This window comes from Petromyzon marinus, chromosome 8 (assembly GCF_048934315.1).
Source record: "Petromyzon marinus isolate PM22_M1 ecotype Great Lakes invasive population chromosome 8, UKy_Petmar_22M1.pri1.0, whole genome shotgun sequence".
NCBI lineage: Eukaryota > Metazoa > Chordata > Hyperoartia > Petromyzontiformes > Petromyzontidae > Petromyzon > Petromyzon marinus.
In genome coordinates, this window is record NC_133674.1 from 5,163,789 (window position 1) to 5,175,576 (window position 11,788).

Below are 11,788 nucleotides of genomic sequence, written 5' to 3' on the forward strand. Positions count from 1 at the left end.
AGCAGGCTGCATAAATCATTCTACAGAGGTGGCCAAGGGTCAACTTTTGTGAATTCATTAAAGACCTGACTACCACTGCCCACTCAAACATTACAATGCAACAGCAGAATTATGCTTTATTACGAATCACAAGCAGAGAACATGGCATACAATACAACAGGTAAATCTGGCGGCAACCCTGAACACACGTGCACACACCTCTGCATGCTGGCCCTGTTCATGTGCAGTAGCAGCATCTGAACACCTGCACAGTGGGAGTGCCGAGAGCAAGGGCAGAGGTGGTGGGGTTCGGTCCGTTTGGCAAAATGCACAATGCCAAGCGAGCCAGTACTCCCCAACGCCTCCGCAACTCAGGGTGGCTCGGTGGCAACAGCCTTTCCCAAGCACCCGTCACAATCCCTTGCTCTCGGCGGAAGTGGCCAGCGTTTGAACGACTTATTCTTACGTGATAGTGTTTGGAGAGTAACAAAAGCCCAAACGCCTCGGTGGCTTTAAAGGACACGCACAGGGCCATGCTTGCAGATGGTCGTGCATCGCGAATTGAGGTGGCCGGTGCTAAATCTTGACAATGCCCAATTGTGCTACCCAGAGTTTAATGCCTGCAAAGGCAGCACTGGTGTTAACAATATAACAATACTGTACATAACGTGCACTTTTTTCCCATTGGAGTTAATTTGAGGTTTATCCAAATTATGTAGATTGCACGTGACAAACTAGCTTACATTTTACTTGTTTACCCTTAAGTTCACAACATGTAAAATGCAAAAACACAATTTATATTGGCACTTTACGGTTTCTAGTTTCCAAAATGTTCTGATCAATTTTTAGCAAGGCATTTTAAATTCTGGCAAAAAGTTACCATCTCAATACAACAAAGATATATTTGATTTTTTTTTTCCTAAAATAAACGTATTTACGTAAGCCACTGATACAAGGCACACACAAGCGACAGAAAGGAGCTACGCAAATCACTGCGGCTACTGGCGGCGTCTGAAGGCATAGGTGAAGCCCTGGGCACGGGTCGTGACGCGATTCGTTCGGCTTGCCTGCGATCTCAGCAGCTGCACGAGGTCACTCCTGACGAGTTCAAACGGTGCCAGGCGATCATACCTGCGGGACAAGTTACAGCAGCGGCGATGACCCAAACAGAGATGATTAATTTGAAGTCAACAATGTTCAATGTGGTAATTGCACAACCGTCCTGTGTTTCAGAACGAGATTAAATGGAGGCTTCGCAACGTACGCAGTGCACAATTATATATCACAAATGCAGCTATGCCCACCGATTATTTTCCCATTATGCACAACAATGGGTAAGACTTGAAGGGTAATTATTAGGATTGTTTACCCAGGATAGTTTCAATCAACTCTTTTGCAGTGGCGTCTTGCCAAATATTTTCAGTAGGGGGCGTATTTGCGGTGTAAAAAATTGGGAATTTGCTCAGGTCCATTAAAAAAATCCTGAATTGTGTTTAGAATGCTATATGAAATAACGAGTGGGAAATTTCACGATCATTTTTTCACAAAGAAAATAAATGACACATTAAACATCGTAAAGATCTGAACCGTACGATATATCTGAATCGTTTGAATGATCACCATTTTCATCATAAGCATTACCTGAACAATAAAAGTAAAGTCATTTGAATCCTCCGAATTATCTGAATAACTTTGAACTTGGTCAAAATAATGATGAAAGTCGTCATGTTAATCATCTAAAATAGTCGTCAGCATCTTCAACCGAATCATTGTTTTATTTTAGCTCAGTCACAATGTGTCATATCAAACAGTCGTGGTAAAGGAGCTCTGGACACACACATGATTGCATTACCGCATATAGGGCCGTCCCTGAGCGTCCACGAGAAACTTGTCAAAGTTCCACCGCAGGTCGCTGGACTTGAGTGGCTCATAGAAGAGAGATTTGGTATTTTCAAATCTTTCCACAGGGGATGGGCAGGACGCCTGTCACCAGGTAAAAGATACATGCACAAAGCAGGGTGTAAATCGGCAATCCACAGGCGATTATGGGTATCTGTACTTATGAACAATGTTTTTAAGAAGACTCAAAATTGGTTTATTTTGCGTTTGATAGTGTCGGTGTAAAGTCAATAAGAGCCCTCCACCACTCGATACAGCCAAGCAGATCAAGTTATTACGTAGGTAAATGTGCGAATTAATTCTCTTTTTCATCAAACCGAATGTTGAAAAGCAAGTACAACTTCGACTTTTATATGTTTGCGTGCAGATTACACCCAGCATGAGATATTAGCTAGAGAGATTTCACTCCAGGGACAGATCTGCATATGCAACTAAAACTTAAAAAGGTAAATTAGTACATTTCTAAATCGTATTTCATATGGCTGATGCAGCTGCAGAGCAACAACTAGAATTTCACATTCAGGTGGTCAAGCCAGACAACCGCGTCAGGAGCAGTGGAGCTTATTGCTGTGATGTCTCCTTCATATTTGTGGATCGGGCATTGCGTTGTTATACATTATACAGTCTGTTCTGCATGACCACAGTCGCACACTGGAGAGTTTTAACTTTTCCATTTGTGCATCAGGTATCTGCATCTGCCATAGTTTGTTCGGATGCGGTCTAGGGTGGACTATGAGCTTTGTGGAAGATCAAAATACAGGAACCTGCGTTGGGTCTTTCACAAGGTCGTTCACAATTTCCAAAATGGCTGAGACTGATCGTACGACCTGCTTTTTTTACTGTACGCTTTGTATTGAAACAACAAATTTGTTCCCAATTATTCGACAAAGCCACACCCACAAAGCTCTGAATGGAGCTAGCTGTACGTTGGCTTTTGTCACCACGGGAGCCTCGTGTCGGGTGAACGAGCACCTTGAGAAACGTGAAGAGTGGCGCCTCGGAGTCTCCGTTGACGTCAATCCTCTTGAACAGGGGGAAGTTGGGCACAAACCCGCCACCAGGGCGCACATAGCGCAAGCCGTTCAAAATCTCAGCAGCGTCCGTCCCTTCGTAGACCAAGAGAGGAGGGGGGGAGATTCGCATTCACGGCGACTCGTTAGACACGTAGGCTTTCGCCACCAATATAATCCACAATACAGGTCTTTTGGCTTAGATCGCGTAAATATATAAATGTGCCGTTAAAGCCGCCGCCACCACCCGACACAGCCAATTAGTAAGGGTTGTCACGTAAACAGAACTTGCAAATTCGTCATTAGTACAGCACACCGGTGTGTTGGACAGCCAAGCCACAACATTTACAATCCGAGTAATTGCAACTAGCTTCATCAATTACCGGCAAAACGTCGTACTCACGATTGTGAATGTTGTGGCTTGGCTCTACAACACACCGGTGTGCTGTACTCGTGATGAATTGGCCACGTTCTGTTTACGTGACAACCCTTACTAGTGGGCTGTGTTGGGTGGTGGTGGGTTTAACAACACATTTAGATATTTACGTGATCTGAGCCAAAACACCTGTGTTAGGGATTCGTATGTTAGCGCATATCTGCGTGTTTTGTAACTGCCACATCACAGCATGACTGTTGTACAAACATGGGGGGGGAAGCTGTTTATATTCAAATATGCCTAAAACATTCGCCCAACTTTCACTGTGGCCATTTTACTGTGCCAGCTTTGAAATGATTCAGTTTATGAATCCTGCAAGGTGACTAATTTGGAAATAAAACTGACATTAACGCAATGAACGTTTAACCTTCAGAAACAGCACATGGGCCACACAAGTTGTATAATCAAGATACTGACTGCAATAAAGATATACACACGCGAGTGTGAAAATTGCCTATATGGTGTGTAACAATCCTATACTTAGTTTACAAGGAAAATATGGGAAGAGGCACATTGTCTATGTAGTGTGAACATGGGTCAATTTGAGCTTCAGTGAACTGGGAGTGTCAATGATGAATGTGGCCGAATTTTTGTTTTGAGAGTTGTAGCTTTTTGCACTCCCACGTCTTTGCAACTCCTAATCACTTTTACAAACATGCTAGAGCTCGCTTATCAGGTCACATACAGTTTGTAATAGGTACACGTAGAAAGAGGAGTCACAACAAGCCAGCAGTCAACGTGCATTCAAATTTAAATCAAGAAGAGTATTTTGCCTTGCAAATACGCCACTCTCCCAAGTCCTCACCAGGCTCCTGCAGGCCAAACTGGTTGCATGGGAAGCCCAGGATGACCAGGCCGTGCTGCGAGAATTCCTCCATGAGTGCATTTAGGAGAGGGTACTGCAGACCACGTGGGCACACGAGTCAAGACTCTTAAGACATTATTTAACTTCTCTTCAACCGCAAACGTAAACATTGCTGGATAATTCGTTCTGGAATTTCCTGTCCTATGCGTGGAGTAAATACCACTGGGTATTTGAGCGAGTAGAAAGACTGGCCTTAAAAGTTTATTCTCCACTGACATACAGTATTGGAAATAACAAATGATTGTTACTCAACACATTGCTATGGAAGTGTAGGAAGCCAGTCATTTGTACAGCTGTTTGTGCAATTTATAATAAATCACTTCCCCCCCACTTTGCGTGACTTGTGAATTTGTCTTTCGCAACTCTGCATGCATTTGTATGCTTTGTTTACATCATTGCGCGACTGAGACCTTCACATTGTGCACACATTGCAGTCTTTAAATGGAAGTGAAACACTAAACAGAAAAACAATATTTCGCAAAATGCATTATTAATATAGTGTTATGGGAAAAACATTGTAAAAACTGTGATATGTACTATCAGCGATTGTGTTTATGTAATGGTAAACTACAAAGAGAACGATTGCCAAAGTTTTGATGACGATTTAATACCCTTATAGTAATTTCAACGTATTTGTTCCATGCATAATCCCCGTTTAGTCAGTTTCCCCGGCTATTTTACAAGAACGACCCGTGGTACGTGAGTGCAACAATAACAAACATCAATACAGCATGCCATAGAACGAATACAGCGTCCTTCAAATCACACACGCCTGTCAACGATTGGTGTATCGTACGGATTTGTAAAACTCTGAAAAGCCACCGAGGTGGGGTGGTGGCCAGGAGACATCTCGAGGCAGGTTCAGTAACCCCGTCCGTATCTGTGGCCCTTTGAGTGTCACGCCATCATACACATTTAGCTTTTTTCTGATACTCAAGTTTCGTCTCACAAACCTCTCCTAAACAGAATTCGCCAAACCACTGCAATACTTTTGATTTAAAGCTTTCGTGACTGCAGTAATTCATATTCTTAGTTTTTTCGGTAAAGTCACGTTGTTGTTTCTCTTCAACGTGACTTCACCGAAAAAACTAAGAATATGAATCACTGCAATACTCTCCAAAAATACATAAACTGAGGTTTTCACAGATATTTAAAAAAATGCTCTTGTTATTATAGCCGTTTCACAGACCAGTCAGGATTTTGTTCAGATTCACGATTGTCCTTCTAGAACAGAGGAAATTCCTGTAATTAATGTGCAATTATCCTGTTGCACAGATGCCAATTTATCAGGATGTGTAAATCACCACAGAGGCTAACGTCGTGCCATTGTATTAGGCTACATATGGACAAAACAGTCAAACATTTTCAGGAATTTTGGGTTATGTTTAACAATCTGCAGGATTAGATTACATAATTGCTCACAATGATGGTTATGAATATACATATATTGTAATATACATATTGAATGCTAACGTGATGTACAATGTTGTAACATTCATGACATCGATATGACAGGAGACAGAGACTGAAACATGATTTATGATCGTGATGCCAGGTTACCATTTTTAAGCGTGAAAAAATAATTTACATGAAAAAAACAATTCAACTTCTGGTCTTAAATCAATTAATTTAAAAATATATCTTAGAAGTGAAATACTATTTTGAAAAATGTGCAAATAAAAAGTATGTGTGTAAAACAGAGCAGTGAAAGCAGAGCAAACGTTGTGGACTCACAGGGCAAGCTCATTATGCTTATGGGTTGAATAATGAATGGCAGCCACGTGATTGTGTAACTCATGCCGATTCCTTCGGGGTTTACATGAGGATGCCGATTCAGGGGAAGTTGATGAGGTAGCTGACAAATAATCAGACGATTCGGATGGCTCTTCAAACGAGGGTTACATTGTCATAATACAAAACTCGCGATGCCGCTGGCGAAACATTCACCAGTGGATAGACTATGGCCGAAAATGATGATAATGGGGCGCTTATTTCGTTGATAATTATAATCTACCTGAAATATAGTGATCTAAGGCTTTTAAGATTATCAATACGGTGCATGATTTTCTAAGAGTTGCCATTAGAACACCCTAACGCTCGTGCAGAGTTAAAAAAAAACCTTGTTTTGGCCAGTGGACCACCCTAGGTGATGCAGGGACCACCCAGAACCCACACCTCTGGTGACAAAACACATTAAAATTATCTCTAAATGCCAGCAATACAAAATGATTCATATTAGCGGAACAAAATCATGTTGGGTTTTTTACGCAGAAATAAGATGTTTTTTTCTTTTCAGAGGGGAGAATTTACATTTTATTGTGAGGGTAGTTTAATCAGGATAGTTTTGCCTGCCTTCTTTTTTTTAATACCATAACTTAAATATTAATTAATGCCCGAAACAAACGGGAAAAAACGTTGTTAATATTACCCGCATTTGCATCAATCCGCGTTTGCATCACAGCCCCGGGGCCCACCTGGAGGACCGTCTCGAGACGCACTCTGAGAACCACTGCCCTCGTGGATCACCGTTTCATGCCTATTATTGACGATTATTCCGACGATTCAATAATCATTACCTACAGAATATTATGTATGTTGAACTTATTTTCGCGCCGTACGTAGCCGACCGATGCCAGCTATTCGTATTGAGATGACGATTTAAATTATTCTGACGAAGTTGCGAGTCAGGTTATTCAGATGACTGCTGTACTTGTATACTTATTGTGCGGATACAGTACTTATCATGATCGATTCTGATAAAGATGACGTCGCAGATCCAGGAATTCCGATGCTTCCGATGATAAGAGACGCCGGACTCGGATGCCGAGAAGGCAAACCATTATTGAGATTCTTCCGACGGGCAGGCGAGTGGACGTGTCAACAGCGAGCGGGCCCCCCCCCTTTCGCTCTCCCAAGCACGCACCTGCGTCCTCGTAAGCCCTCAGAAGGTGGCCACGTTGACGACGAGGGTGGCGCGACCCCGGTACCGCTCCAGGGGCACGGGCCGCCCGTCCATCGAGAGCGGGCAGAAGCTGAACACCCCTCCCGGGGGGGTGGCGCTCGCGTTACACGGGGCCCGCTGGGCCTCCGCGAGGCTGCGGGGGCACCCCGTGAGCAGCAGCAGCAGCAGCAAGAGTGCGGCCAGGTTCAGGGCCGGCGGGAGTGGCCCCCCGGGACGACGACCCATTGCTGCCTCTGTGCGAAAGCCCAATGAGACGGCCATCACCACCACGACCACCACCGATGCTCGATCCCTGAAACCCCCCAGGGGATCGCAGGCGGCTAAGCTTCCTCACCGCCGCCGCCCAGCCCCCGACTCGACGATGCAGGCAGACTCAGTAGCACCCACTTAAGAGATTGCCAGTCGAGCCACACAACGCCATGCAATCAGAGTTGGAGGGTCCCTGCTGGGCTCGAGCACAATTTAGCGATGGGTGTCGCTGCCTTTCCCCCGGGCAGGGACGCACCCGAGGAGCGATCGTCATCGTTTATCTCATCGCGTCTGGCGTGTCGCTTTGTTGTTTTAACGCCCCCAGTTGCCCCTCTTAACGCTCCCAGTCGCCCCTCTTAACGCTCCCAGTCGCCCCTCTTAACGCTCCCAGTCGCCCCTCTTAACGCCCCCAGTCGCCCCTCTTAACGCCCCCAGTCGCCCCTCTTAACGCCCCCAGTCGCCCCTCTTAACGTCTCCAGTCGCCCCTCTTAACGCCCCCAGTCGCCCCTCTTAACGTCCCCAGTCGCCCCTCTTAACGCCCCCAGTCGCCCCCCTTAACGCTCCCAAGTCGCCCCCCTTAACGCTCCCAAGTCGCCCCTCTTAACGTCCCAAGTCGCCCCTCTTAACGTCCCCAGTCGCCCCTCTTAACGCTCCCAGTCGCCCCTCTTAACGTCCCCAGTCGCCCCTCTTAACGTCCCCAGTCGCCCCTCTTAACGTCCCCAGTCGCCCCTCTTAACGCCCCCAGTCGCCCCTCTTAACGCCCCCAGTCGCCCCTCTTAACGCCCCCAGTCGCCCCTCTTAACGCTCCCAGTCGCCCCTCTTAACGCCCCCAGTCGCCCCTCTTAACGTCCAGCGCCCATGGAGGAGGCGAGGATCAAAGTGGATCGCGCAAGAGAAGGTATTTATCAAACTCCCCAAACCCACTTTGGGGTCAGCGAGGTGGCCAGGACAGTGTGGATTCTTGAATCCGTCTGTGCGGATGCGTGCGCGTTATCTCCTCCTGGTGCGAAGGTATTCGCCCAGGTAACAGGCGTGCTGCGCTCACTGCTGAAATTGAGCAATCAAATGCAGCAGGACGCCGCTAATACATTAGGAATGTTTGAACCACCCAATTCGTGTGTACTGCATTAAATACAACTCTACTGTATAATGCGCCAACACACGTACACCCTGGTAAATAGCTTATTTAAATTTTACCCAAAGTACAGCTTAGCAAAGCGTGTTGATGTCAGCGGGCTCTCAAAATTGGTTAAATGAAGACAATGCTGCAGCAATAGGCGATCGGGACTTCAGTGCGGGAGGAGAGGCAATGAAATGCATAGGACACACGGCAAAAGACTTCGAGAAAGAAGACGCGTAAACAGCGTGGTTATGGACACCAGAGCCACCACCAAATATAGCTAAAAAAAAAAAATTTTAACAAAAAATAAACTCAACAATTTTCACACGGCGATACAAACGTTAAATCTCCCATCACAGGGGCGTTACACTCCACGTTGAACAACAAAACCGCGCGTGAAGCAGTCACGACCGTTCTCCTCCTGCGAGATGCACAAGACACACAGCGGCATTCACAACGACCGATTCATTGCAATATTTAAAATATAAAAACTCGCCGCTTCCACACACACACAAGGCTATGCAGCCATTAGGCGACCGTGCCATTTAGACGGAGAAAATCATCGCTGTGCCGTTCACTACGATCAATAATAAACATTTTCTCTCCGTGCTGAACATTTTTTTACCCACAAAATATTGCAGCTCCAAGCTCAGCCGCCAGCAGCAGCTGCGACCGCCTCTGTCACGTGGCCACTCGCTGCGCGCGCGCTTTAAATACCCCATGACGTCATGCCGCCGACGATCGCTGAAACAGAACCGTCGCTCGTCGGCTCGCGTGACGTCGTTTTTCTTGCGCGCGCCCTGAGACGTCATTCTGGCCCGCCCGGTGACATACCCGTTGTGACGTCATACGGCTCTCGTGATATGAAGACGTGAATCCCTGCCCATCAGGTTGCATAACATTTATGACGTCATACAATGCGGACCGTAATGGAATATCTACATGACGCCGTATCTGTTACATTTGGATTGTTTTTTTTATTATTGTATAATTTTGTTTACCGCTGCCTTAACCGATTTTAAAAGTTCAATTCATATTTTTTTTCGACGGCGCCTGCTTGGCAGCAATGAAACATATGACGTCATCACTGGCTGTAGGCGTTGGCCATTGCGCACCAAAACGAGCAGATGTGCGTTGCAGTCAGCCACGGATGGACTTGGACTCGTCCAACCTCCCTTAAATAAGTTACGTTGGGAAGTATTGCTATCTCAATCGGCTTTAATGTGAAGAGAAGTGGATAATGGATCATGAATGGGCATGCTCTCACCTGGCTAATCGGAGTGCAGAATCTTGTTTATACTGGTAGGAACGAAGTTGTAAACTGAGTGTACCAGCCTGCAATAGATTAATGTGTCCGTCCGTCCGTCCCCTTTCAATACTTTAACGAAGTGAAATCTCGTGCTGTTGGGTGTAAAATCAGCAATAGACAGCGCAGAGACTTGTCCTACCAGCCCACCCTGCAGGGACTTGTTTTATAATTAATCTCAATGGCTGTCTGCCAAAGGTGAACCAACAAGATAATGAATCTCAATTGGCTGGCGCTTGAAACAAAAACATTGATTACAATAAATGGAGAATCTGAGCGGGGTCTTACCTGCAGGATAAAGCGTCTCGGCAGGTGGTCTCAGTGGGCCCTCATCTGCTAGATTAAGGACACCATTTAGAGACCTCAAAATGGGCTATCACTTTGGTGAAATGGTGTCACTCACCACAATGCATATCGCGAGACTGTAATATGATTACATTAAGGGCATCATTCACAACGACACATTGGATCTCAAAGGGCTATCACCTGGTTCAAGGATACCAATGAAGAGATCATTAATCTCGGTAAAGCTGGGTCAAAACAAGAATGCCAATTGCCAACAAAACCCAGAGCTCTTACCTGGGCAGAGGATTTGAATGAAGAGTTTAAGGAAGGTCAATGAGCTCATGAGCAAAATGATCATTTAAAGCCTTTGATATCTCTACCCTACAAGGGGAATGAGTACATCACACATTGCAGGGTTGTCACAAGATTGTCATACTTGACATTGTTTGCAAGCCCCCCCACCCCTGCACTGTGACAGGGCCCCCCCCCCATTGCCGAGTGCTGACACCTCCGGCACTGGCACATTCTATATTGTTTATATGAAACTAGAACATGTACTTACGTAATAATTTTACAATAATTGCATTTAATTTTCTAAATACAATATTTTTTTTACTTTGCACTACATCCCAAAGGTACGTTTTCAATTGCCTTTGCACGTGTATGCAAATGCATGAATTACATGGTTCGTTATTTACACTGCAAAGTCGGCATACGTATTGCAGAAAAATATACACGAGATTGTGTTTAATGGGACCAGAATAAGTTATATCTGATTCTTCGGTTAATGATCCGATGCACATTGCAAGCATTTATAAATGATCGTAGTGAACAAATCAGTGACATGTCACATGCCACGCATGCACTTGAAGCTAAAATCAACAGTTTTCCTATTTTTACTGTGCCACATCTTTGCATCAATAGACATATATAGCGTACAATTATACTGGTAGGAACGAAGTTGTGAACTGAGTGTACCAGCCTGCAATAGATTAATGTGTCCGTCCGTCCGCTTTCAATACTTTAACGAAGTGAAATCTCGTGCTGTTGGGTGTAAATTCAGCAATAGACAACGCAGAGACTTGTCCTACCAGCCCACCCTGCAGGGACCTGTTTTGTAATAATCTCAATGGCTGTCTGCCAAAGGTGAACCAACAAGATCATTAATCTCAATTGGCTGGCGCTTGAAACAAAAACATTGATTACAATAAATGGAGAATCTGAGCGGGGTCTTACCTGCAGGATAAAGCGTCTCGGCAGGTGGTCTCAGTGGGCCCTCATCTGCTAGATTAAGGACACCATTCAGAGACCTCAAAATGGGCTATCACTTTGGTGAAATGGTGTCACTCACCACAATGCATATCGCGAGACTGTAATATGATTACATTAAGGGCATCATTCACAACGAGACATTGGATCTCAAAGGGCTATCACCTGGTTCAAGGATACCAATGAAGAGATCATTAATCTCGGTAAGACTGGGTCAAAACAAGAATGCCAATTGCCAACAAAACCCAGAGCTCTCACCTGGGCAGAGGATTTGAATGAAGAGTTTAAGGAAGGTCAATGAGCTCATGAGCAAAATGATCATTTAAAGCCTTTGATATCTCTACCCTACAAGGGGAATGAGTACATCACACATTGCAGGGTTGTCACAAGATTGTCATACTTGACATT

General features: G+C 45.1%; 1 protein-coding gene across 2 annotated transcripts; it reads right to left on the bottom strand.

Annotated features, from left to right (window-relative positions):
* Window positions 1–101: 101 nt before the first annotated feature.
* LOC116940157 (glutathione peroxidase-like) lies at window positions 102–9,347 on the bottom strand. Of its 2 annotated transcripts, none has more exons than XM_032949491.2 (6): window positions 9,146–9,347; window positions 7,113–7,384; window positions 4,130–4,223; window positions 2,851–2,984; window positions 1,832–1,962; window positions 102–1,110 (listed from the first exon to the last, which is right to left on the bottom strand). In XM_032949491.2, the coding sequence occupies exons 1-6, from the start codon at window positions 9,330–9,332 to the stop codon at window positions 978–980; spliced, it is 951 nt and encodes a 316-aa protein (XP_032805382.2). In that variant the 5' UTR covers window positions 9,333–9,347; the 3' UTR covers window positions 102–977. The 2 variants fall into 2 exon arrangements, with proteins under 2 accessions (XP_032805382.2, XP_032805383.2); XM_032949492.2 differs by having other exon boundaries at window positions 9,150–9,238.
* Between the last annotated feature and the right edge of the window lie 2,441 nt (window positions 9,348–11,788).